This window comes from Phyllosticta capitalensis, assembly GCF_038381095.1.
Source record: "Phyllosticta capitalensis strain CBS 128856 chromosome Unknown BKA78scaffold_9, whole genome shotgun sequence".
NCBI lineage: Eukaryota > Fungi > Ascomycota > Dothideomycetes > Botryosphaeriales > Phyllostictaceae > Phyllosticta > Phyllosticta capitalensis.
This window is the reverse complement of record NW_027117447.1, coordinates 67,300-93,104: the sequence shown is the minus strand read 5'-3', so window position 1 is coordinate 93,104 and position 25,805 is coordinate 67,300. Positions and strand designations below refer to the sequence as shown.

The following is a 25,805-nucleotide window of genomic DNA, read 5'->3' as shown; positions in this document are numbered from 1 at the left end:
GATTGGAGAATTACTTGCTTCCATCTTCAACCCAGACCTGCTAATGCTCAAAAGCCTTGACGTTTCAACGGAGCTTAGGACGTACAAGACGCCAACTTTCATGTTCGCGACATGTTGATGCTCTCACAAACGCTACGGCTACAAAACTACCACTGTGCCGCTCAAGGCATTTGCACAAGTCTCCGCCATCATTAGCACAGGGTTCCGCAACGACTACGCCTTTCACATTGAAGCTGTCACGAGCCCGATGGATCGTTTGGCCTGAAAAGCTCTGCTCTGTCGGTATCAAATTGTCCAGAATAATATTCTTAGTCCCGGTCCAAGAATTCCAGCGTCAAGGCCACCTATAGATCGACTAGTCGTCCCAGGTAACAGTTCCGATGCGACCCTACTGTGAGTGACGCCGACTGACTGACCAAGTCACTGGACAGGATCCTTTTCTCTCGCCACATATGTCCTGATCTGTTTCTGTTTGTCTGGCGTGTGATTCACGTTCGTCACAATTTACGACAGGGCTGTTCAACCTCTCTTCAATCAGGCTCGTTCCAGACTACACGCCCAGTTGTACGAGCCTGGCCACCGCCAGTGGACTATGACCTCGCACGACCAATCCAGCGCCACACTATAAGAAGGAGAAATGAAGTCTGAGAATCATCAAAGACTCGACAAACAAGGTCATTGATCAAGGTGGCTCGCCCTGAACGAATGATGCTTTACCAGCCCGCTGTGTACCATTGGCACAGCGTCAAAGCCTTGAGATTATTCTCGCTTTGATTGGATGCAAGTGGTCTGCCGGCGAGTGATGGTGACACCCATTGAGCAGTCAAAGATGCGCATTCGACAGCGACAACTTCACTCGACATGGAAAGATGAGCGACCACTTCCAAGACAGGGCTGCAGAAGCCTTCAAAGGCTGCATAGACAACAGGTTGGAAACACAGACAAGCTAGGGCGCATGAGTCTGCAACAACCACCTCGAGTCATTCACAAAACGACGTTGGGGACTTCGAATGAGCTCTTGCCGGGATACTTGTTCCGCAACGACATGCGCGGACAGTCTTACAAAGTTCCTATTGGCCAAAAAAGCCAAAAGAAGAGGGATAGGTCGGGGTTCTTTTACCACGGACTAGCGAGGGCCAAACGTAGCTAACGATTTGAAGAAATAGGATCGACGGCCGCGGCCATGCGGCGAAACAAGCGAGAGGCGAGCGAGGTGCTGCTCCTCGATTTCACGTGTTGCTTGGTCCGAATGCTTTGGCCGGAATTCAAGGATAGCCGACCATGGCAGCCGGTCTCGAGGAGCTCACAGAAGCAGAGAGCCGACTGGCGCGGTCATCCAAGGCGAAGATGGCCGCTAGTCATGTTTCAGCGAATTTTTGCAAGAAGGATGGCTCGTGATCGTCGATCCAGCGTCTCCCTCTGCTCATGCCGCCAGGGCGGGTCGTTTTTTTGTCATGGCCAAGATTCCCCTGCAGACGCCAGTCGCCAATGGGGAGCCATGGATGTCGAGATGGTTCCTTGATTCGTTCGACGCTACATCTCCGACATCGCGTTGACGGCTCTCACAAACATTTTCCATGTGCGCTGTGTGGCCGCCGGGTGCAACACGTTGACAGGTAACGGTCCGCGTCTTGGCCGCAAATGACAGGACCCTCAACAGGAATGTATGAGGAAGTACGCGGTGGTATTGTGCACGCGGACATGTGTCAACCCTGTGCGTTGGCGAGGTAAAGGTTCGGAGGTTCGACCAACCTATTATCTTCTAATCCAAGCCCTACAGACACAATCCAAGTGCTGCAGCAGTCCAGATTCGTTCGCGTCTCTCCACCGTCGCCTGAAGAAACTCGGCACATTGGCTGGACTGGGCTTAGCGACGCCTGGCTCTATCTGCAAAGCATACTTTATGAGAAGAACATTCCCCGCTGTAATTTCTGCCATAAACCTTTGCGTCCGCCTCGAGGAGCACAAGAGGCTCCATCTTTGCTGCCACCTCCATCACTTCCGACCTCCCCCTCTCTTGCCTTGTCCGCTCTCCTTTTTTCGGCCTTCAGGCACACCAGGCCAATGTGCACCAAAATAATACACACCTACGGCTGTGGCCACCGCATAGTCGAAAAGGCGCCATGCGCAACATCGCGAGCGGGCCCCTGCGGAGTGCTCAACACCAAAAACGTCAACCACGGCTCCAGCAAATGCGACAAATGTGATCGCTAGCCAACAGGTACGCCGCTGACGCCAGGCCGCAGGAGCGGCTCGACAAGTCGTTCAAAAACCGAATTGCCCCTCCAGTTAGCTGCCGTCCACAATCCAATGCGGGCGCCATTGGTCTCTCTCTTGGCCAGCGAGACCAATTCCTCACCATGGCCTTTCTTCTCCATCGTCACAATCAGGCCATTGGTGGAGGCCGCCGAAAATCACGGCCAACGCACAACACCTGAGCCATCAGGCAACATCGATCCCTGTCCGCGACCACACTCGCGAGCACGAACCTCCGCAAGCGAATTGCGCATCCTCAACAACACTGCTGCACCCCACATGCCGTCCGTCTCCCCTCGCACGACGGAAACCCTGGATCAACCTCCGACATCTACGAACCGGGTGCCTTCTCCTGTTCCCGACCCCTTCTCGCATCCATCACCATCGCCCGTCCTCCCCTCGTACCGCCGGCCCCGTCATAACCCTACATCAGGCGATGCGGTCCTGCGCCATCGCATCGCATCGCATGGCATGGCATCGCCTTCTCCACCGGCGACAGCCGCAGCCGCAGCGGCACAGCGGGTGCTTCGAAACAAAGCGAAGCGAAACAACAACCCCCTGTCCTTGCTCGGCAGTTGGTTGCTCAACTTGCGCGAGCGTCGCCGACTCGTCGGATGGCCGTTCGCCCCGCCGCCGCCGCTGCGCCGCTAGCTAGGTGCTAGCCACATGGGGGCAGCAACCCTTGAACCAACCGACCCCGCCTCTCCCAAGCTCCATCCACTCTTCTCTTCGCTCTTCCATTCCCATCGCGAAAAATTTCCCGTGTGCGCGATGGCGACGGCGTTGCTTGTGCTGTGTTTTTCTCCTTATCCTCCTTCGTTTCCGTTTCGTTGTACTGGTTTTTGTTTTTTTGATTTGCGTTTTTTTGCATACCCACGGCGCCAGGATGGTTTTTCATGAACGAACGAACGGATGAACGGAAAAATCGATCGAGCGGCCCGCTGCTCTGCTCTGCAGCCAGCTGGTCTGGCGCGGAGCACTGCGCCGTATCTTGCAATCGATAATGAAAGATGACATGATGAGAGAGTGGGACGGAGTAGTGGTGCGGGAGCGGTGGGCGTGGGCGGATGGTGTAGAATTTTGTCAGGGCAGAGTCGGTCGTTATGGGCTTGCGGTACAGACAGGAAGCGAGGAAGGAGGGGAGAGAGAGAGAAAAAGAGAAAGAGATGCAGACAAATCGTCGTATTCGATGAAGAGCAACAGAGTTGATGGTCGCACGTTTTCCCTACCAACAAACCTCAACCCCAACCCCCTTTCAACTACCTACCTACCTACCTACCTACCTACTCTACTGTCCACGTCGTCGTGGATACATTATACGTCTCATGAGCGCAACGAAAAGAAGGAAAAGAAGTGTTTGTGGCATTCGCATGATTGTTGACCCACCGCGCCTTGCGTAGGCTGCGATGTAGGAGAACATGTTGATTGTCATCACAGTCAAACCCTCGCGGGCTACAGATTACTTGGTCCCCTGCCTCCTTCTGACCACCTACATACCCGTCTTTACCCGTCCATCTGGATGTGGATCATAGCCACACCTGTGCGCACGGCATGCCATATATCTGCTTGTTGATCCAAGACCTTCCTGGTCCTCCTCGGCCACCATCCGTCCACCATCATTCATCTCTTCATCCACACCCTCTTCACAAACCCGCCCGCCCATCCGCACCCCCAAGTCCGACATTCGGTGGTCCCTCCAAACCCATATATCCAAGCAGGGATCGTTCGGTCCAGCTGCACGACCGTTGCGCACCCGCCCCGGCAAAAAGTGGGTCAGAAGACCCTGGGCCTCCGCTAACGCTCCGTGATTGCAGACCACTCGGCGACCAGAGAACGTCGACTCGGCTGCGCCGCGGCACGCGGTCCGACGGTCTGACGGCGATTGGTGGGGATGTATGTGGGGATGGCTTCGGGGGGAAGACGGGAGATGGGGCGGGCGGACTTTGTTACTTGGATTGGCTGATGCAGGGGTCGGACGGTCATGGTTGGTGGATGGATGGGTAGGTTGGTAGGCAGGCAGGCAGGCAGGCAGACAGGTAGGCAGGCAGGCAGCAAATGTGGATGTATCTAGGCAGATGGCAAGGCAGACAGACGTGCAGAGGGGTTGGGGACCCACTTACCTGTTCGGTTGTTGCAAAGAGACAGACTGGGACGGGCGAATGAGGTTGAATGAATAGAAACGTACCTACTGTGCAGATGAAATGTACAGCAGAGTGCGTGGTCCTGTGGCCGGCCGGGAATTGGGTTTGCTGGTGCAATTGGGGTCCTCTGGCGTACTGTAGCTACTAAGGTATGATTGATGATATTGTTCATCTATTAGTCGATGTTTGAAAGTTCAGTGGTTCGAGGCTGAAGGTGGGTGCGTTTAGAGCCAATTGCGACGGAGGAGCGCTGGTTTTATTGTTTTGTCTCGCGCTGTCTTGTCCTGATGACGGTGTATGCTCTCTCGCTAGTAGCACAGTCAATCGAAAAAGAAAGGGGCAACCTCAAGGCAGTGCGAGGTGCTCGAATGCTTCTTGTAGTTGCGGTCCCGGACTTCCATTGTTTAGCAAGTCGATCTTGTGCGCCGAAATTCTGTAGTTGAGGTATTCACATAGGGAGAGATCGAGGGTCTTGCTCCCTGAAGACTTGAACGTTTAAGCCTAGGAAAAGATAGCTACAGGGAGCATTCGAGCACCCTGCAGGTCGCGCCTTGGAGTTGCCATTTCTCTTACGACCCACGGTAGTGCTGTCTGTGACGCTATGTGATCCGTCAGGTGGGCTTTTGGCAAAGGACTTGGACACGATCGATAGGCAGGTACGCAGCTAGTCTCTTCCTCTCATCCATCTACAACTCCTCCCTCTCCTCCTGCCCCATCTGCTGCTGCTGCTGCTGCTGCTGCTGCATCCCCTCGCTCGCCGCAACCCCAAATCTCTCCAACTCAAACGCCGGATAGTGCTTCTCCCTCGTCTTATCGTACAACTCGCTCAACACATCGACGACCTCTCGGAATTGCGCATTCTGGAGTTCTGCTGGGAAGCGGTGCCACAGCTCCGCGACACGAGCCAAAAAGTCGATCGGCTGCACCTCGACGCTCCACTCTGCGCGCTCGCCGCTCTCCAGCTCCTCGTCGCCGCCCGCATTGATGGACTCGATTTCGGGCAGGCGCGCCCGCTCGGGCAGCGGCGCTTCGCCCGCCTCGCGCGCGTACGCCAGCTCCATTTGCGCAAAGGCGTAGCGCATCAGGAGGTCGGTGATGGTGTCGCCGAGAAACTGATTGCGGCGGTCCATCTTGCATCCCTGTTCGCAGAGGGCCTTGGCCGCGAGGACCTGAGCGTCGTGCCAGCGGTGCGCGAGCTCAAACGGGCGGCCCTCTTCCCACGGGCTCAGCTGGCTGAGAGCGTCCTTCTCTTCGAGGTACTCCTTGAAGCGGTCGGCGGGCAGCGGGAACGCGTCCGGCCATCCGTACTTTAGGAGCAGCCGCTTGTGCGCCAGGAACACGACGTGCCGGTCGCGCGAGGCGTCGAAGATGCCAGAGCTGCCGTCCGGCACCCACGTCAGGTTGAGGAACTTGTCGATCCAGCCCTGCAACACTGCTTCTCCCGAGGGATGCGTCTTTCCCTCGAACTTTGTGACTTCGCCCTCGTTGTCACCCTCTGCCGTGTCCCAGTCCTCCAGCTCGACCGCGGCGCCCGTTTTCGTGTCGATGAAGAGCGCCACGCCCGCGTCTCCGCCCCACCACTCCGTCAGGCGCAGCATGTGCGGCGGGACGAGGGCGCTTCCGTAGACGATTTCGCGGTCCGGCGCGCGATCCACTTCCGGGATGGTGATGAGCGATGTCAGGGGCACGACCTTGTAGTCTTCGTTTGTGTCGCTGAAGTAGGGGAGCATGCACATGGCCTCGAGCACCGCGTCGTCGAAGGGAGGCGACTGGTACGGCTGCGTTTTCGCGACCTGGAGAAAGCGTGCGCACTGCTCTGATGAAAGCTGGAGGATCTGCTGCGGCGGGTCGTGGTAGGTGCGGTGGAAGTTGCCCATTTGCCAGTTGATGCTGAGGATCTGGAGCATCAAGTCGGCGATGCGCTTGGGATTGAAAGCGGTGCCGTTTGCTGATGTCGTGGAGTCATCGGGACCACTGTTGATTGGAAACAGCGCGATTTCGTGGGCGTGCGCGGGACCTGGCAGATTGTCCGTGTCCAAAGCCCAGTATCCCTTGGACGTCTGACGCGTAAAGTTGAGGAGGACCATGTTGAATGAAGCGTGCGCGGCCAGAGATACACCCAGACAAGCACTTGAATGCCCCTTGTGGCCACCTATCAAGAAAGGAAGTTATCTGTATCTTCGAGGCATTAGTCGCTTGAGCACTCCACGTCTCTACATGTTCTTACTTGGCGATAGAAAGTCTCGGAATCGGTAGTTCCTTTCGTCACCCACCGTGGGAGCGAAATCGAAGAAGCGGCCGTCCTCTGGAGGAGGGGCGGCGGTGCACTCGTGCTTTTACCATGGCGACCGCGCGGTGACAAAGGAGCAGGCACCAGCGCCGACGGAAGATGATTGTTGTCAGGAGTTGGATGAAGGATCTCAAGCGAGTCGACGCCATGAATACACGCGCGCGATCTAGACCAATCGGAGGCGCCCTGGCCGGAGATCCGCGTCCGGGTCCGTCGTTGGCGCTTAGACAGTAGTTGGAACTGCGTGGCTTCGTGTTTCTAAACAGATAGTTGGACTGTCGCGGAAAGTTCCTTGGTCGCTGTGATGTGTCTGACTTGATATCATTGTGGGCTGTTGGCAAGGAGATTTCTAACTCGGAGAATTTCTGGTGGTATGAACGCAAGGAGACAGGGAGTCTTCAAGCTCCCAACCAGAATAGAGAATATTTCCTCTTAATGGACAAACAAAAGCAGCATTCAAATGCTTGCGTCTGGGTGTGCAATGATTTGGACAAGCCCTGGTCGAATTGCTTTCGTCACCCAGTGTGGTGGTACCTCGAGGTTGCATTCCTCGAAAATTCAAACCTTGGAGCATCAGTCGAATATAACCCGGCCGTCATCTCTCGACCCTGTTTCCTGATAGCCGATAGGAGAAGTAGTCGCAGGGCAAAATACTTAAAGAGGAGGGACAAACTTTCGTATCAGGCAGGACCAGTCTGCCGTATTCGCCGAAGTTGGACAGCATATCCGCCGCTGTAGTTGGGCAAGTAGCATCGAAGTAAGACCTTGTTGTTGCGGATTACTATTCTTGCCTCGTAGGGCGGACCCAGATGCCCTTTCAGTTGCGCGCGAAGAAGTGAGTAGCGAGACGCATATTTGACATCGTGAACCGACGTCCTCAACGGGACGAGAGGGAAAGATTGCTTGCGAGGAGCGGCGAAGCACTCGCGCAAAGATGTACCGACAAGTCGTTTAGAGCTTCGAGCGGCGCAAAGCTTCTGTTTTGCGCCAGCGGGGTCGTCGTCGCATTTAACCCGTCGCCATCAATTGCCTGAAGGTGCGGGAGGTTACTTACCTTTGAGGCTCTCGTGTCGTTCCCCTCCGAGCGAGTACGATGAAAGGAAAAGTATCCGTCCACTGGGGGAGGGGCTTTGGCTTGTTTGCTTTAGCCACTCGAGCGCAACCTTCGCAACCTCCGGATTCGCAAGACCTCCCAGCAAAAGGCCCAAAGCATTCGGACGCTCTGGCTGGACGGCCGGCAAAGCGCGCGACATTGCACGAGCGACCGCAGAACCCCGAATTAGAAGCCTCAGCTCTGAGGCACTATGCACTCGCTTGCTTCGGCTCAGCCCTGGGAGCCGACGGACGGCAAACAACAAATCCCAAGGCCCCCCACCGACATCGAATAGACTCAAGGTGGGAGCCAAGCCTGGAGATCTTCCAACCTTAAATTTACGCAGAGAGAGAAGAAGAGGAAAAACGCACCAAAGATGAGCCGAATCAGACAAATTGAAAAGGCAGCAAGGACCAAGTTGCAGCCCGCGAAGCCGAGAAAAGAAGAGCAGAAGAGGCAGTAGGAACGCGCAGACGGACGCGGGAAGGGCGGACGGACCATTTCGGGCTAACGCAACGGGCCGTGTGTGGCTGTCACCCATGACAACTCAGCACGACGAGAGCTTGACTGACGGGCGAGAGGCAAGCCAAGCACCGAGGCCGTGCTTCTTTCTACTTGACGACGGGCAGGCAGCTTGGCTGAGGGCTTGTCGGTTTGAGGCAGGACAGTGGAACAGTTCTGAATGCTGGATACTTGCTGTACATTACAGAGGTCATGCCATAGACTGCCGTGTTTGTTAACGTCAGAGGGTCATCTGCAGGGCCTGGTCATGCAAGCCGTTCCGAAGCGCAAGACATTTGTGCATGAACGACCCCGGTCACGCTGGACTAGTTAGCGAGCGGTTGCTCAACAGCGGCGGCGGCGGCCAGGTCAGGCCAAATTTAGCCGGTTCCTTTTCCCGTCCCTGACAATGGAAATGTGGAAAGGTCGGAGAGGATGACCAAACAAACAGTGATGAGAAAATCCCGGTAGACTGAGCGGACCAGCGTCCAGGGGTGGCGATTGGTTTGACGTCAACTCCGTCCCAACCGCATCTTCAACCGGCCACGAAACTTTCTTGCCTTGAGATCTTGACCGTTTCTTTGGCAATGCTTGGTGAGGCTCGGCTTGGTGGCGGTCATCGCCGCCAATAATGCAATGCTGCGATGCTGGGCGGTGTGCACGCTGCGGGGAAGACAGGGGACGCGCTCCACGCACCTCGTCCGTGTGAGCAAGCATGTAGCGGGGTAGAACCATCCCATACGGCGATACCCAACGGGGATGGCATCTCCCCATGTTAGGTACAAAATGAGCGTGGCTCCCGTTCGTGCCTGGACTAGCGTTGATGCTCGAGCTAGCGCGGTGCCTTAAATCCCCAAGTCCACACTTTTGCGCTCACGTCAACACCATTGCGCAAGATGCTGTTCCTTTTGTCTTTGGGATTGTGGGCGACAGTCGTCTTTGGCCAGACGTGTCCGGACTACAACGAGTACTCGCAGCAGCGGAATCATCCTCCCTTTTCAAGTGGTCGATTTCGCTTGCCGGCGCAGCGCCCGATTCCAGCATGCCGGACCTTCAACTCGTCAGAAGTCGAGGATACTTTGCAGCGTCTGAAAGGCAAAGTCAGCGATCCAGACTTGTACCGGTTGTTTGAGAATACGTACCCAAACACACTCGACACGGCCATCAAATGGAAAGGAGTTGCTGCAAATAACAGCGAGGAGGAACTGACCTTTGTCATTACGGGCGACATCAACGCCATGTGGCTTCGCGACTCTGCGAATCAAATGCAGTCGTACTTGCCGCTGCTCAAGCCTTCGGATTCTCCAACCAGTCTTGCAAGCCTGTGGCGAGGCGTCATCAACCTCCAGGCGCGCTACGTCAACACCTCACCCTATTGTAATTCTTTCCAGCCCCCGCCGGAATCAAAGTTGAAGAGGGAAGAGGGCACCGGCGACAAGGTCTTTCCAAAGTACAGCAACGACACTGTGTTTGAATGCAAATACGAACTCGATTCTCTCGCCGCGTTCCTCGAGGTTTCGGACAACTATTACAACGCCACCCAGGACAGCGCCTTTTTCGAAAAGTTCCAATGGGTTGCGGCTGTCCAGTCTGTCTTGAAGGTCGCCAAAGACATGATGACGCCGACATATGCCGACGACGGCAGAGTCAACGAGTCTCCGTACAGTTTTACTCGCCAGACGGATCGAGCCTCGGAGACGCTCCTGAACGATGGACTGGGAAGCCCGGTCCTGGGCGGCACCGGTCTGATTCGGTCAGCCTTTCGACCTAGCGACGACTCGACTATTTTCCAGCTGTTCATCCCGGCAAACATGATGTTCTCGCGATACCTGGAGTCGGCGGCCAACATTGTGGCGGCGCTGCGCAGCCCGCCAGCCGGACTGGAGCAAGAGATGCGCGACATGGCGGCTTCGCTTCGTCGTGCAATTACCTCGTACGGCATTGTGGACAGCCAAAACGGTCGCATTTTTGCGTACGAGGTCGACGGCTACGGATCTAGGAACATCATGGACGATGCAAACATCCCGTCGCTTTTGTCGTCTGCCTTCTTTGGCTACGTCGACCGTACCGACGAGGTCTACCAGAACACGCGCAGGCTGGTGCTGAGTTCTCTGAATCCCTACTGGGCCAAAGGACCAGTGATTAGCTCTGTCGGAGGACCGCATGTGGGGCCAGGAAAGGGGTGGCCCATGGCGCTGATTGTGCGAATTTTCACGTCGGACGATGAGCAGGAGATTGTCGCGGCGCTCCAAACGCTCCTGAGCACCACCGACGGACTCGGACTGATCCACGAGAGCATCAACGCTTTCAACGTGAGTGACTGGACGAGGCAGTGGTAAGTTTCCCAGGATTGCTGCTAAAAGACGGATAGCTGATAAGTTTCTAGGTTCTCATGGGTCAATGGCTTGTTTGGCCAGATGATAGTCGACCTCGAAGACCGCAAGCCAGAAATCTTGTCCTTGAGTTTCCAGTCGACTTCGTAGAGGCGACGTGAGCGGCAGCGATCTGTATATCAAAGTAATACAACATCTTCATGGCCCAATTGCGATGGACAACGTCAGCTATCTCCGAGTCTTTTTTCCCTAATCTCGCAGGTCACGATAGGACGCATGGTGTTGTGGCACAGGCCCGCTTTGCTGCCCGACGGAAAAAAAAAAAAAAAGGCACGCCTAGACCAGCGAGATCTACCACCCGTGTCAGCGGGCCGTGAAGAAGTGGAGCTGGCGTGGCCTTGATGACTGGTTTAGGAAGTCCACGATGCGCTAGTACTGGTGTTGAGAAACCGCCATCCCTGGGCTCTGTGTCGTGACGCTCCGAAACGAGTATTCGTCGACCGAGGAAGCTCACCCCTTTGGCACTGATTTTGGCAGTTGAAGAGCGAGGGTGGCGCGGAGCATGTTCGGACGGCAAGTACAGCGCAGGTGCAGACGACACGAAGACCAGTTGATAAAGCACGCAGGCTCTTTCAGGCAAAGCGACGACTCATCGCCGGCTCCGGTGAACGTCAAACCGCCAAAACGTCTCGCCAGGTGGGTGGCACTGCGCGTCATAGCGGTGCGGGATCTGGTTTCCGACTGCAGAGACTTGGGCTCCCTCGGTACGAAATATGGGGACTTGAAAAAGTCTGATAGCGCTAATGTATCGCGCAGACGGTGGGAGAAGGATGGAAAATGGAAAACGGCGGGCTCAAAGTGACGAGGATAGAAAAAAGAGGTGGAGGAATGAGAGTTGAAGAGCAGAGAGGCACAGGAAGAGCGGAAAAATCGAGTCAGGATTCTGGAAATTCGCTAAAAAACTGAGTCGCCCAAGCAGAAACCTACCTACACCAAACGCCACCATTTGACATCACAGTCGACGCTTTCGCCCGCACATGGCCTGAGGTGATTTCTCAGCTGTGGACCTTCGTCTTTTTTCTCTATCAGCTAAACACATGCTTGCATTTTGCATTATCTGTGGCGCAACCATGGCTCGCATTGGAGCCCGAGAAGCCCTTTATATAGGCCAGTTCGCCGCCATGGAACCACCCTCATCGACCTGAATTCCCCCTTACCAAGACACCATGACGGACCGGTTGTCCTCTGATCCCTCGCTGGAGTACGACGGTGAGCCCATTGCTCGCCGAACCTCGGCGCTCGACGATGCTGCGAGCATTGCACCGCCCGCTGGTTTCCCCGGCTTCACTGCTCGACGACGCAGCAACGCCTCCCATGTGACGGCCAACGAAGAAATTGGAGACGATTACATCTCCCTCACCCGGAGCGCATCGGCAATCAGCGGACACAACGCGGCGCGGCGAGAATCCCTCGACAATGTCTTTGAGCTTCCAAACATTTCGCGACCGAAGCCGGCGAAGCCAGGTCCTTTCAGCGCCATTCGCGAAGTCCCCTCGGAGCTTAACACGCCTTTGTCCACCCGTCCGCCCTCGCCCGTCTCTGGAATCGGCACGCGGCCTCCCTCGCCCGACTCGGCTTCTTCTGGGTCGGGTACCAGGACTCCCGCCGAGCATGAAATCGGCGTCGCCCACGGCTATCCAGACGTCGGAACCGTAGCCTCGTGGCGCGGCGGTCTTATCCTCGCCTGCACCTGTGGAGCTCAGCTCATGGATAATGTCTTCATGACTGGAGTCAACATTGCGCTGCCGGCCATCCAAAAAGACTTTGACGTCCCAAGCGGAGACCTGCAATGGCTGATTTCGGCCTACACCCTGACCTTTGGCGGCTTCCTCCTGCTGGCCGGTGTGCTCGCCGATAGATTTGGTCGACGAATGATCTTTTGCGCCGGCATGCTGACCCTGTCCGTTTGGACCCTGGCAAACGGCTTTGCCACTTCCTATGTCCAGCTTGCCATCTTCCGAGCCCTCCAGGGTGTTGGCGCAGCCATGACCGTACCCTCCGCCGTTGGTCTCATCAGCAACTACTTTGTCGCCAAAGACAGGGCACTTGCTTTGAGCACCTTCGGCGCTGCCGGCGCGGTTGGCTTTTGTATGGGTCTCATCTTTGGTGGTTTCCTGACTTCGTCTCTCGGCTGGCGATACATCTTCTACATCGCCATGATTGTGACCTCCTTCATCAGCATCGTCGGCTGGTTTGTTCTCCCAAAGGACAGGCTTGAAGGCAACTCCAAGCCCAAGCTGGACTTTGTGGGGGCAGGTCTCTCCACCGCTGGCTTGATTCTTCTCAGCTTTGTTCTGTCCAGCGGCGGCATCTACGGATGGGGCAAGGCATTCATCATCGTCCTCCTCATCCTTAGTATTGCCATGCTTGGAGTCTTTACTTGGGTGGAGAAGAAGGTGTCCAACCCCATCATGCCGCTCTCCCTTTGGAAGCTCCAAAACTTTGGCGCGCTTTGGGTCGGCGGTTTCGTCATGTACGGCTCGTACCAGGTGGTCGTCTACTACATCACCCTGATCGCCCAAGAAGTCGACAAGCTCAGCGCCGGTCAGACGGCCCTCCGTTTCCTTCCCATGGGCGCGACGGGCTTCATCTTCAGTCTGTCAATGTCGCGCGTGGTTGAGAAGTGCAACACCAAAGCCACGCTAATTGTCGGCATGATTGTCTGCGCTGTCGCCCCCATTCCCGCAGCCTTGATCAAAGACGGCGACATTGATTTCTGGAAGCACGTCTTCCCAACCACGATCCTCGGAGTCGCTGGCGTAAGCATCCACCGAGCAGCTTCAAAACGACGCGCAAACTAACAATGTCACAGGTCACGATCGGCTACTGCACCATCACCGTCGTGCTGCTGGCTTCTGTGCCCGTCAATGTCAAGAGTCTCTGCGGTGGCATGATCAACACTGCTTTCCAAATCGGAAGCGGAGTCGGTCTGGCGCTAGCCAGTGCAGTAGTCCAGGCTGTCGACACGAACAAAGGCCACGGTCCGATCCAGCAATACAGCACCGGCATGTGGTGCTGTGTTGGTCTCGCCGGTGTGGGGATTGTCGCCACCACGTGCGGAGTCAAGAATGCTGGATTGGGCCCTAGCGGACCCATCATGGCTCACTAATATCTTTCCTTTACTATTTCGTCATCCAAGACTCCAGATACCCGCGGTTTGAGAGATTTACGGTCACTAATGTTTGGTGTTGTTTTTGGGAAAGTGGGAAGAGGGGAAAAAAGATGGAATCACCAGGAAAATAGACAACCGGTCAAGGACTTCTGGGCATAGAGGCGCAAATGGGAATCAATTCGTTTCTTATTATCCGTTCGCAAAACTCGCACGCTTACGCGCGTTCACCGCAAAGACGCGGAAACGACATGTGCTAATGCAACGTCTAGCTTTGGGATCCACCTAGCGCAAAGCTCGGTTTTCTGACCGGAATGGTGAATCGAGTCGAATCGGGAAAACAATCCGACGTTGGACATGAGAGCGAGGCCTGCATGAAATATTCACAGCAAGTCGAATTGGAAAAAAATTCGTTGCAGGTGATTGGCGGAGGCGTGGCGCTGGATAGCAACACCAATGGTTCTTGCAGATCTCAACGGGCGCTAACCATGGATGCTTCGACTCCTATCGCAAACACCGCGCCTAGCTTACCCGTTCCAACGCCGTCTTGCAGAAAGCTATCAACTGCTGACATTTGGGAATCCGTTCCGTCCCTCTAGTTCGTCATTGCTCTCTCTCACCTTTCCGACCATGGCTTCGCAGACGTTGCGGTCACGACCACAAAATGGCTCACCATTGGCACATCCGGTCGTCTTCTCGGCTTACCCTCGCCCTCATGACCGACTGTACCCTGGAGGCGGCCATTCTCATCTGGAGCGCAACAGGCTAGGCCGCTTGGCTTGAAAATGGCCGTCATGGCGCTTTCGTCCAAAAGAGTGCCGTCGAGGCACAGAAGTCTTGTCGAAAAGATGCTCAAGACCCTCGGACTCGGTCGAAGGCACAGAGGCGGTGTCAAGGCAGCCTCGACGCATGATTTCTTTGCCGCCGCAATGCAGCCTCCAACTGGAGCGTCCACCATGGTCAAGTCTCCGCGGACGGTTCTCGAGACATGCGAACGGGAACGCGACCCTCAACTGTCGTCGGGTTTTTGCCGTCTTCCGTTGGAAATCCGTCTCATGATTTACGAAGCCGCAGGCTTGAAGTCGACGGTCCACCTTTTCAGTGACAAGTACGATGCGCTGGGCCACTTCCGCTGCACGGCAACGGACCACGACTTCTGTCCCTTGGAGACGGAGCCGAGCACGACGGAGAGATATATCAAATACACGAGTCGCAGCCACACCAACGCGAGCCTGTTCCATTTAGCAGCGACGTGCCAATCCATGTAACCACACTCTGCCGTGCGCTCTTCTGAACCATTCTAACACTCCAACCAGCTACTTCGAACTCCTCCCCCTCATCTACCAGCACACGCGCTTCAGCTTCCGGCAAATCCGCACGCTCCAAAGATTCCTCAACACGACGCCTCTGCCGCTCCTCAGCAACGTGCGGGCGCTCTTGCTGCGCTACCACTTCGGCGCGCTCTGCGACCCCATCTCGGATGAAATGGCGCGCTGGCGGGGCATCTGCAAAGGGCTTGCGCGGCTGGACCAGCTCCGCAGCGTCTTCGTGCGTGTGTCGGGGCGCTGCGATGACCTCAACGCCGTCTTCGCGCCGCTGCGTGCCGTGCGCGCCTCCGACCGCTTCATCGTCCTGAATCGCCTGTCGTTTACCTGGGCCGTGGTGCTGAGCAAGGTTCCCGTTAGGGGCTGGCCGTTTGATGGACCGTTTGAGCTGCTGGATTTGGAACGCGATGTTCCGGGTCAGGTCGCGCCGTGTGAGAAGAGCAATCGCCTGTTGCCGATTACGCGGGATTATAATTTCGATGTCCATGATTTGAAGAGTCCGTGGAGGTGGTCCAAGTCTGTGAATTGAGGCTGCTGGCTGTCGAGCTTGTTTGAAGCTGGACATGCCTCTCTGCTGAGCTTTTGCTCGATTAAGGAGTCAGGAGGTTGAGTTGATTCTGTAATGGGTAGTGTCATCCACGCGAGCAGCTTTCAGCATGGCGATTGTGCAACCCCCCTTCACCGTACGACCGTATTTTCAATCATGAATCAGACAAAGTTCTCGCTCAAAGTAATGCCCTACCTGTAGTCAATACGGCGCACTGACAACCTGCCCAGTGAGCGGCAGTTTGTCGGATGGCGTCTAAACAGAGGTCCCGTCCTCGCTACCTCGGCTGCCGCTGCTGCTTCTCCACTCTCTCAACCCCATACCCCAGACGTCTATCAACCTCGCCGCTCCACCCGCTGCCATCCATCACCATGCTGCGACGCTGTCGCCGCTCCAGCGCATCCAAGATCCATCTCTTGACCCAATTGATCCCGCCCCAGTCGCACACGCCATGACGACTCCCGACCCACCGCCGCTCGCCGGCATCAAAGTTCTCGAATTCGCGGGGCTAGCTCCAGGCACGCCTACATTACCATCCATTCCAATTGCTCACAACACGACTAACGCGCGCTGCCAGGCCCCTTTGCCGGGCTCCTCCTCGCCGACTACGGCGCCGAAGTCATCCGCATCGACCGCGCCGTCGCGCCCTCGTCCGCAGCACCCTCGCCTCCCCCACCCACCGCCGACAACCTGACGCGGCGCAAGACGTCCATTGCCGTGGATCTCAAATCCCCCAGCGGCCTCGCCCTCATCACGTCGCTGATCCCGCACGTCGACGTCGTGATCGACCCGTACCGGCCGGGCGTGCTCGAAGCGGCGGGGCTATCCCCCGAAAAGGTGCTGCGCAGGCTCAACCCGCGCCTCGTCGTCGCGCGCATGACGGGCTTCCGCCGCGACGGCAAGTACCGCGACATGGCGGGCCACGACATCAATTATCTGGCGGTGGCGGGCGTGCTGGGGATGCTGGGGCGCCGCGGCGAGCGGCCGTACGCGCCAGGCAATATCTTGGGCGACTTTGCTGGCGGCGGCGCCGTCTGCTTTGTGGGGATTCTGCTGGCGCTGCTTTGGCGCGAGAAGAGCGGGCATGGGCAGGTGGTTGAGGCGAACATGGTCGATGGGAGCGCCTTCATGGCGACGTTCCCCCGCCTGGCTATGCGCGGGCCTTTGTGGGAGAGGGACCGCGGCGATAATGTGTTGGATGGCGGCTGTCCCTATTACGACACGTACGAGACCAAGGACGGCAAGTTCATGGCTGTGTGAGTATTGTCTCGTTCCTGGCTTTGCCCTCGTCCAGAGCACTTGTCTCGACGAGCGCGAAGGACGACACCAACAAATCAGACACTAACCTGCCTCCAGCGGCGCACTCGAAGACAAATTCTTCGCCGCGCTCCTCCACGGCCTCTCCATCTCGCCCTCCTCCCTCCCCGGCCCCCGTCTCGACCGCACCACATGGCCGCACCTCCGCCGCGTCTTCAAATCCACCTTCCTCCAAAAGCCGCGCGCCGAGTGGGAAGCCATCTTCGACGGCACGGACGCGTGTGTGACGCCGGTGCTCGAGCAGCGCGAGCTCGCCGCCGCGGGCTACGACCAGCGCCCGCTGGTGACGCTGCAGGAGTCGCCGGGCTACGCGGTGGCCGAGGGCGACTCGGGGCGTCCCGCGGCGGTGGGGCAGGGACTCGGCGTTGAGGGGGCCGGGTGGGCGGAGAGGGGTCTACGGCCGGGAGAGGGCGGGGAGGAGGTGTTGAGGAGGTGGGTGGGGTGGAAGAGGGGCGTGCAGTTTGAGAGTGAGCGGGGTGGGTTGGTTTGGTTGGAGAGGGGGAGGAAGGCGAGGTTGTAGGAGGTACTATAGGTAGGTGGGCTTGAGAAAAGGAGGTCCTTGATCCAGTTTGTTAAAAAGACCTTTTATAAAGACAGCTTCGAACGAATCGCATCCTTTCTCATGTAATCCTCTCCATCTGCTACTCTAAACTCGATGCGTCCAAAGGTAGGTAAAATCTCAGATACGCCAAACCCACACGCCAACAGCACTTGCATCTCAGTCGGCCGTCCCAGATGCCTGCTAAACGTACCATGCGCCCTCATGTCCGGCGAGCGTTCCCGCAAGCGCCCATAGTATGGCAGAGGCTCTCACTATTTCCAACATGGCGACACTTATTCGCGCTGCTGCTTGTTTTGTTTCCCTTGGCTACGGGCGGGCAGGCAGGCGGACAGGCAGGCCACCGATGTGTGGAACTGAGATGGCTTGCTGGCTTGCTGGCTGGATGCACGGGCTACCGACTTACTTAGTCTCCTCTCTCTTCCTACCCATCTAGCTAGGTTATCGGTGTGTGAGGTGTGAACGCGCTGGGCGTTTCTCGCCGCAAAGGCTGACAGGGACGGTCGTGGCAACTGGAAATACCACCACCCAATCTGAGCACAAGCACAACCACAACCACAGGTAAAGGCACAGGCACAAGTACCAAGTACCGAGTACATTCATCTACCACCAAACACAAGGGCCAGCGCACCACGGCAAAAGTCGCGCAGAGGTGCCAAAACCTACGCGACACCAAGTGCCCGTCCCCCATTCCAGCCCGATCATTGGAGAGACGAGTGGTTCGTGCGACGTTGTTGAGTACGACCCAGCACACACTACTGACGACTGCACCTCTGATGCCATGCCAGCTGTCTGTCCTGTTATCCTGATGAGTTGTGACAAGAAGCGAGCACGAGAGAGAAATGACTACGTAGTTGGTGGAGTGAGGACGGCGGGGGGTTTGATGTGCCAATCACGACATCTGGAAGTGAAGTGCAGGCGATGGATCGGGGTACTGTGACTGCGAGGGAAGTGCTCCAAGAGAGCGCGGGGTACCTTGGACAGCTGAGGTACGGCGGTGTTGGTTTAATGTGCTCAATTGTCGTTGGCCTTTCTGCACGCAACATGGAAGAGAACCTAAGGTAATACCTTCCCTCCTGCTCGCGTCCTGTGTTGCCTGCGCACTCCCTCCTCCACCTTTGTCCTTTCTTCTCTTTTCTGCCCCCGTGTAATGTACACACATGTACGATACTGCGCCTACATACGCGGCGGCCTCTGTGCAACGAAGGTCAATGCGAACTCTCTCTCCCCCCTCCCTCTGCGCTTTTCACTCTTCCACAGCCACAACCACAACCACAACAACACCTAGCTTGAAGGCACACAGAGACACAGAGGCACTTGGCAATTTCCTTTTCCATGTTCGTTCCTTCGTACGTCGGTCCCTTGGATTCGCCGCTCGTCATCGTCATCATCATCGTCATCATCATCGTCATCATGATGGTGGTTGGATCGTCACATATGACTCGTCACTCGTCAGTCGTCACAAAGTAGGGTCAGACGTAAAATGCGGCGTCGAGTCGGTTGGCATCTCTCCTCCTCGGGTCCGTTGGTGCCAGCGGCCGTCACGTCGCACTGTGCAAGTACATACGTCCGGGGACATTTGGATCGACGTGGGTTGGTAGATTGGCAGACGACCAACCCGCCCGCCACGGCGAGAAACGGCGTCGTCCTCCACTTGCGACAATTCGAGAGCGGTGGCTGGTTCAGTCTCCCTCCCGTCTCCCAGCCAAAAAGGGACGGGGCGCGCGCGTCAAAAGATTGCAGCGTAACAACAAGCTCAAGCGGGCATCATCCTGCAATCCCACTGCTTTGCTCTCGCCTTGCTCAACGCCGACGCCTCGAGCAGCCACTTGAGGCGCTGCTCCGCTACAGTCGCGCCGGCAGGCAGTGGACGCGGATGCGAATGCGCGTAATCGTTGGCGCGAGGGCTGCTGCTGCTCCATGAGAGCCAGCTTGGCGACGAGAGGGCCCGATTGCGACTCCGTGGCGGAGCGACGGGGGTGGGTGCCGACGACTGGAGACGGGCAGGAGTAGTTGATGTTGTGGCAGTTGCGGGAGTGGCTGCAGATGGAGATGGGGACAGGGCTGGGTACGTAGACGCCCCGTTGACGGCAATCGGCTCCTCGGTGACAGCGAGCGACACGCGCGGCGACGCAGCGCGAGCCGTGGTGCCCGAGGATAGGCGGATGCAGCCGTTGCCGTCGTCGGGGACCATCCACTGGGCATGAGAAAAGTCGCTCGAGGAAGGGAGATGTTGTGATGGCGCGTCACCACCACCTCCTCCTCCGCCAAATCCTCCAAACAGCGACGCCAGGCCGCGCCGCCGCTCGGCGCCCTCGCCGCTCACAAAGCTCTTCAGACTGCCGTACGCAGACGTTTTCTTGCCCTTGGCGCTCTGCCCCGCGATGCTGCTCATCGAGGCGCGCGACGCGGAGCGGCTGCCCGTGAGGCGCTCGCTGCTGCTGCTGGCCTCGGGGACGGCCGCCAGCGCCGTGTCGCGGACGACACTCCACCAGCGCTGGCGCTGGCTCTGTCCGGGTAGCGGGATGGGGATGGCCGGGTCGAGGACCTCGTGAGGCGGGCGGTGCGCGGCATACTCGTCGGCCAGGCAGAGCTTGCTGCGCGCGCAAATGGCGGCAATGGCGTCAATGGCGCCGCTGATTTCGGGCTCGACGGCGTGCAGGATGCCGGCAAAGGAAAAGTCTGCTGTGGGCGGGAGCGATGGAGGAGGTCCTCCTGTTGGCATGGCAGAGCTGCTGGAGCTGGACGACGGACAGGCCGAGTGTCGCGGCTCACGTGCCGAGGAGGGCGAGCGGGACGAGGCCGACGCCTTGCTGCGGCGAGAGGCTGGAGAATAGGTGCGTACGACGACAGGGCGAGAGGAGAGGGATGAGTCGGTGGCGGTGGATTTGGGTCTCCCGCGGCGAGAGACGCGAGTGTAGAGCTGGCGCAAGGCGGGTACATGTAGGCGCGAGGGTCGCGAGTCGTCGTCGCCATGGTCAACAACGGTCGACGGCATAGCTCACGGATATCCAGTGACGGGCTCGGGCTGCGCTGTCATCAGACTGTGGTTGGGCAACGGGACTTTGCTGAGTCTGCGGTGCTGAGTTGTTCAATGATGGAGGCGCGCGGGGGTCAGAGGAAGAAGAGACGATGCGGCGTGACCTGCACGCCCCGCCGCCGCATCACGCTGTGTCGCTCTCTCGTTGGCTCACCATGCATATACCCACGGGCCTACTTACAGTATCCATATCGTGCCTCTGAAATGCCTTTTTTGATTCCCCGGAACGCCGCCATGTCCGCCCATTCATCAATCAAATGTCCGTCCCCGACGAAAGAATCTCTGCAACCAGTCGCGGTCGCCCCAGCTCGTACACCTTGTTCCCCATTACCTCGCCTATCTTGCCCACCAGCTTTTCTCGACTCTCGTTGCCGCTGCCCACTCCATTTGTCATTGGCGACACTCCGCTCTCCACCGTCTGCAGCCCGCGCAGGAGCACAGCAACCACCATCTCTGCCTCGGCCTTGGTCGACTCGTCTGCCAGCCGCTCCTTGAGCACCTCTTCGTACAGCTTGAGGTTTGGCATGATGAGACTCTTGACCGCATCGGCGCCCATGATGCCCTGAAGTCCAAGAATGGCACCGTAGTGGGTACCGCATGGCTTCTTGGGATCCAAAAAGTTTTTCAGGAGCGTCTGGGCCAGCCGTCTCTTCAGCGTCGGTGCCGAGTGTCCGTATCGCTTGGTGATTTCGATGATGATGGATCCTGCCAAGTCGCGAAGGTCGTAGTGCGCCAGCGGATTTCCTTCAGAACCAGTGCCGATTCGCTTGCCCATCAGACACGTCAGGACCGGTGCCACAAGGCCAGTAACGTATGCATCCATATAGAGGCTGGGATTCGTCAGGAGAGCCGACGTCATGTGCATCATCTGTGTCAAGATGAAGATGTCCTTCATGTTGTGCGTAACTTTTTCGGCAATATACTGCACAAAGTAAGGGACCAGCTGGTGCAGGCCAGGATCTGTCCTAAGGCTGCCCAGGGCTTGCTGCCTCCATTCCTCATTGTCCGCGTCGCCGAGTGCGCTCACTATGCGATCAAAGTAGAGCTGCAGTTCCTTGGAAATGACGTGTTTGACCAGAGGTTTGACGGCGACATTGTCGTAGCCATTGACGGCGGCAAGGTGAGGATTCGCCCCGGGGCCCTTTGGCAGCAGATCTTGATGTCTCGAGTCGGAGGATGTAGGGTTTTGTGGAATCGCGGGTTGGACGCCTTCGAGGGCAAGCCAGTGTGCTGAAGCCAGTTAGCGACGCTGCGAGCTAGCGCAAGAAGCGGCTCACCTGTAAAGGAAATCTCGCGGGGAACTTTGGGCAAAGGCGCATTAATGAGCTTCTCAAAGTCAACCTCCTCGTCCTCGACGTAATAAAGCGGTTGCCCTGGGCCCATTGACGCCTCGCCAAACCGGAGCGGCCGTGTTGATTCGTAACCGTACAGCGGCTCGACGTCAAGCACGCGTAAAGCTTGTGAAATGTCCTGTGTTGTCAAGGTGGTGCGCTTCGAGTGGCGCATGAACTTGAGCGACTCTTCTATGGCCTGGCCGATCCGGAACTCGACGTCGCGTGCCAGCTCTTCGGACACATCGTCGCTGAGGGATGCTATGCCGACAGACTCGGCGACGTCTTTGATGTTGTCGGGGCTCCAGAGAGTCATGTCGGCGGTAGTAGGTCTTCGGGAGTACGGTCAAGCGAGCCAATGTAGCTTGCGTGCGGTGGTGCGATGGTGCTGAGAGTAGCTACAGGTGGGGCCCAAGAAGGTTGAAGCCGTCGGAACTAGGCAAGCATGTTCGAGTGCGGCATGCAGACGGTCGGGAGGATGGTTGAGGATGTGGGAGGATGGTTGAGGATGTGGGAGGATGAGGGTTTAAAGGATGAGAGGTGATGTCGGGCCTCCAAGCGACGTCGAATGCTGTTGGATGTTGTGAAGTGCGTCGTTGGGGTTGCAGCGCGATGGTGTTGCGCGCCCTGTCGCGCGGCCAAGCTCGGCAGCCACATTTACTGCGCCACAGGCATCCAGCCACAACGACCTCTCCTCGCGGCCCTCCCGTCCATGTCTACAACTCTTCATCACACTACAAATATTTCCATCCTCTAGATCGACTTCTCCAACCGGACTTTGATACGGCCTCTCAGTCCAATTCTCTCGGGCTCCCCATCGAAGCGAAACCTCCTCTCTCCATGGCTCAATTGCGCGAGACAATTATATTCATCCCCAACAACCCAATTGCTTTGAGTTTAGGCTGACCAGATGACATGTTGAGAATCCCGAGCTCTCCATCCTCCCAACTCAATTGCGCAGGCATGGCTAGCAAGGGAGTTGGTGTGTGAAACTCGCGCGATGCGACGTCGGCAGGTCTGAGTGCAGGAAACAGTCAACATCGAGTCTGGGGCTGTCGCAAGATGACAAAACAAATCGCCCCGTTTCCCTTCTCTCTTGGCTCTTCTGCCTTCAACAAAACGAATCTGAGCCCATTGCCCTCTCGAGACTTGAGGCGTACACATTGAAAGAAACAGGGCTGCGGAAACGGCGGGCTAGCGCCTCCAGATATCGACATTCCGGCACGCGCCGCTGTGACTTGAATCCTCTCCGGACGTTTGCCAGACTTCAAGGTTCGCTAGCTTCCTCCAGACAAGATGGACACGCACGTCTTTGGCCCCACGGACGTAAAGGATTTCAGGAGTCTCCAATCCGTCTTGCAGGCAGGCCGCGACCATTTCTTGCGCTCGTGATTGGAGTGCTCGAAAGAGTGCAATTCGATTGCACATGCACCATCCGCCTCAAATCCAGGGTTATCTTGCCAGCGCCCCTTTCTAGGCATGACCGAAATGTTCAGATGGGTATAGTGCGAAACATGACAGCGGTCGAGAGATGACCCATCGGCAGAGCTACTACGAACCTACTGGGGAAGTGCTGCGCTTTGTTGGATGTTGAGCGCATCGCATGGGCAAGCAGCCAATTTGGGGGTTGCTGTAGCAATCCGCAGTTGAACCTGCGAAATGTCTTCATATTGCGTTAAGCTAACCAGACGAACCATAGTTGAACATTATCAGCGAACCATAAAATTCGATTTCAACATTATGTCTTCGCGCAGTCCCCACGCGTATTTCTTTTCCCTTCTTAATGTCACCCTCGCGGCGCCCACTTCGTCCGCCTGGCAGTCCACCTGCGTGGAAATCCTCCAACGCAGCCATGGACGCCCCTCGGCGGCTCAAGTCAGTCAGCATTCTGGCCAGCATAGCAGTCCTCTTGATTTTTTCCTTCGTAATGGTGTTCAACGACAGGGTCCACGAAAGCGAGGTCTTACGTTTAGGATCTGCTACACTTCTCAAGGTCAAGACGCGCCTTTCTCCAACAAAGCGAGCCGACATCAATGCCACCAACGTCATTGCACAGGACTTTCCCGACCCCTCAATTTTGAAGTACGGCGACAGCTGGATCGCATTCGGAACCACCAACGGTAAAGGCATAAACGTCCAGGTCGCGACCTCGCCGGACTTTTCCACGTGGGAAGTCATCCAGGGCTACGACGCGCTCCCCAAGACTGGCGACTGGTCAGACCGAGGCCCAGTACTTTGGGCTCCGGACATCAACATCAACGACTACGGACAATTTGTGCTCTACTACGCGGCAAGAATGAAGGGCAACACAAGCTACTGCGTGGGCGCCGGCCTCTCGTACAGACCCACGGGACCTTTTACACCACTCGACGAACCTATTGCATGCCACACGACAGAGGGCGGCGCCATCGATCCATCTGGCTTCCGCGACAGCGACGGCCAGCGCTACCTGCTGTACAAAGTAGACGGAAACCACATTGGAAACGGAGGCAGCTGCAACAACGAATACGAGCCGATCATACCCACGCCCATCATCCTCCAAGCAGTCCAAGCCGACGGCGTAACACCGCTCGGGTCGGCATATCAGATCCTCGACCGCAGCGAGCGCGACGGACCTCTGGTCGAAGCGCCCAGCCTGGTGCGCACGCCGGCCGGCAAGTACGTGCTCTTCTTCAGCTCCAACTGCTTCACCAGCAAGCACTACGACATTTCGTACGCCTTTGCCGACAGCATCTTCGGACCATACGAGAAGCTGGGCCCGCTGGCGAAGACGGGTACGGCGGGCTTGCGGGCCCCCGGCGGCGCCGACATTGATCCCGACGGCCAGCACATGGTTTTTCATGCCAATGGTCCCAAGGGGCGGTACATGTATACGGCGAGCATCAACATCAATTCGGACACCAGGGTCGTTACTTGAGCTTGCAGCAGGGCGGGCAGCCGGGCTGATGATCTGTTTTGTCGCTAATACCCCATAGACGCCATTCTTTTGTTTCCTTTTCTCTCATCTTGGAGGTTGTTCTGGGCGTCACGGTTTGATCGTTTGTTTTCATTCTTTCCTTTTTCTATGAACTAATACGGCCCGAGGCGGGCCTTTCCACCGCCTCCTCACGTCGATGTGTGGTTTCGATGCACCTACTCCATCAAACCGAGCGCCAGTCGTCAGGGACATCCAGAGCCTGACGTCCATCTCCTTGCGGCCCGTCGCTTCCGCTCAAAATCGTTCGCTCCACGGCCGTCTGGAACCAAGAGTCGAGGCGCAACAAATGCGCCCTCTATCAATTTCCTCCTCTCTCGTCCAACAGACCCGCGCCACGACAAACGACATCCTTCTTGGACAAAGGCACAAACCGGACTTGCTGCGCAGCATGGATGGGACGACCAGCGAAGCCTCGACTGACCTCAACGGATAGAAGTACTTTGAAACTTCTTGTCGAGCAGTGAGCAGTCTCTCCTCGACGGATCGCTGGCCTTGGTCGCCGCATGTGGCTGGCATGGCGTGTTGTATTGTACATATCATTCTCTGTACATAATCTAATCGTAAATGTCTATCTACATGTATTGCTGCTCTCTGTCTGCGGAGATGGTCGCAGCCGTTTGAGCTTGTGCGTGCGACCGGGATTTGTGGCGTGTGCAGAATACAGGATGCATTATGCAAACTCCTGAGGTCAATGAAGGCAATTTCTGCTTCGCAGTGCGTGGTTATCTATAGGAAGGATAAGCACGCATAGGCAGACTGACTACAACAACGATATCATCATTGACAAAGATATGGACATTACTGCTCTAAGTATATGTATAAGAATACTAGCGTTCATCACCTGCCTCGAACCGCTTGCTGCAGCGCAGCTCAGCTCAGCGCAGCTTGCCTGCATGAACACCTATATACATAGATAGATGCATACA

The 25,805-nt window shown here is 56.9% G+C and overlaps 10 protein-coding genes across 10 annotated transcripts; 6 read left to right on the top strand and 4 right to left on the bottom strand.

Annotated features, from left to right (window-relative positions):
- Window positions 1-2,153: 2,153 nt before the first annotated feature.
- BKA78DRAFT_181839 (uncharacterized protein) lies at window positions 2,154-3,083 on the top strand. The gene has a single exon (XM_066883423.1). It carries the CDS (start codon window positions 2,311-2,313, stop codon window positions 2,905-2,907), a length of 597 nt encoding a protein of 198 aa, XP_066740885.1. The 5' UTR covers window positions 2,154-2,310; the 3' UTR covers window positions 2,908-3,083.
- Window positions 3,084-3,520: 437 nt separating this feature from the next.
- On the top strand, window positions 3,521-4,353 carry BKA78DRAFT_321185 (uncharacterized protein). Its single transcript, XM_066889002.1, has one exon. It carries the CDS (start codon window positions 3,808-3,810, stop codon window positions 4,258-4,260), a length of 453 nt encoding a protein of 150 aa, XP_066740884.1. The 5' UTR covers window positions 3,521-3,807; the 3' UTR covers window positions 4,261-4,353.
- Window positions 4,354-4,826: 473 nt separating this feature from the next.
- On the bottom strand, window positions 4,827-6,784 carry BKA78DRAFT_181835 (uncharacterized protein). Its single transcript, XM_066883422.1, has 2 exons — window positions 6,625-6,784; window positions 4,827-6,575 (listed from the first exon to the last, which is right to left on the bottom strand). The coding sequence occupies exon 2, from the start codon at window positions 6,482-6,484 to the stop codon at window positions 5,084-5,086; it is 1,401 nt and encodes a 466-aa protein (XP_066740883.1). The 5' UTR covers window positions 6,485-6,575; window positions 6,625-6,784; the 3' UTR covers window positions 4,827-5,083.
- A 2,199-nt stretch (window positions 6,785-8,983) lies between these two features.
- On the top strand, window positions 8,984-10,830 carry BKA78DRAFT_321181 (uncharacterized protein). Its single transcript, XM_066889001.1, has 2 exons — window positions 8,984-10,616; window positions 10,668-10,830. The coding sequence occupies exons 1-2, from the start codon at window positions 9,178-9,180 to the stop codon at window positions 10,762-10,764; spliced, it is 1,536 nt and encodes a 511-aa protein (XP_066740882.1). The 5' UTR covers window positions 8,984-9,177; the 3' UTR covers window positions 10,765-10,830.
- Window positions 10,831-11,613: 783 nt separating this feature from the next.
- BKA78DRAFT_286357 (major facilitator superfamily transporter) lies at window positions 11,614-14,050 on the top strand. The gene is made up of 2 exons (XM_066885717.1): window positions 11,614-13,433; window positions 13,487-14,050. The coding sequence occupies exons 1-2, from the start codon at window positions 11,841-11,843 to the stop codon at window positions 13,781-13,783; spliced, it is 1,890 nt and encodes a 629-aa protein (XP_066740881.1). The 5' UTR covers window positions 11,614-11,840; the 3' UTR covers window positions 13,784-14,050.
- A 1,320-nt stretch (window positions 14,051-15,370) lies between these two features.
- Window positions 15,371-15,754, bottom strand: BKA78DRAFT_321178 (uncharacterized protein). The gene has a single exon (XM_066889000.1). It carries the CDS (start codon window positions 15,742-15,744, stop codon window positions 15,577-15,579), a length of 168 nt encoding a protein of 55 aa, XP_066740880.1. The 5' UTR covers window positions 15,745-15,754; the 3' UTR covers window positions 15,371-15,576.
- Window positions 15,755-15,850: 96 nt separating this feature from the next.
- Window positions 15,851-17,492, top strand: BKA78DRAFT_286353 (CoA-transferase family III domain-containing protein; the record flags this gene model as incomplete). The annotated part of the gene is made up of 3 exons (XM_066885716.1): window positions 15,851-16,173; window positions 16,233-16,911; window positions 17,012-17,492. The coding sequence occupies exons 1-3, from the start codon at window positions 16,107-16,109 to the stop codon at window positions 17,490-17,492; spliced, it is 1,227 nt and encodes a 408-aa protein (XP_066740879.1). The 5' UTR covers window positions 15,851-16,106.
- Window positions 17,493-18,838: 1,346 nt separating this feature from the next.
- On the bottom strand, window positions 18,839-20,638 carry BKA78DRAFT_181785 (uncharacterized protein). Its single transcript, XM_066883421.1, has 2 exons — window positions 19,533-20,638; window positions 18,839-19,246 (listed from the first exon to the last, which is right to left on the bottom strand). The coding sequence occupies exons 1-2, from the start codon at window positions 20,527-20,529 to the stop codon at window positions 18,984-18,986; spliced, it is 1,260 nt and encodes a 419-aa protein (XP_066740878.1). The 5' UTR covers window positions 20,530-20,638; the 3' UTR covers window positions 18,839-18,983.
- Window positions 20,639-20,824: 186 nt separating this feature from the next.
- BKA78DRAFT_355204 (transcription initiation factor TFIID complex 60 kDa subunit) lies at window positions 20,825-22,218 on the bottom strand (the record flags this gene model as incomplete). The annotated part of the gene is made up of 2 exons (XM_066891865.1): window positions 20,825-21,801; window positions 21,849-22,218. The coding sequence occupies 2 exons, from the start codon at window positions 22,216-22,218 to the stop codon at window positions 20,825-20,827; spliced, it is 1,347 nt and encodes a 448-aa protein (XP_066740877.1).
- Window positions 22,219-23,829: 1,611 nt separating this feature from the next.
- On the top strand, window positions 23,830-24,819 carry BKA78DRAFT_255975 (endo-arabinase; the record flags this gene model as incomplete). Its single annotated transcript, XM_066885043.1, has 1 exon — window positions 23,830-24,819. One exon carries the CDS (start codon window positions 23,830-23,832, stop codon window positions 24,817-24,819), a length of 990 nt encoding a protein of 329 aa, XP_066740876.1.
- Between the last annotated feature and the right edge of the window lie 986 nt (window positions 24,820-25,805).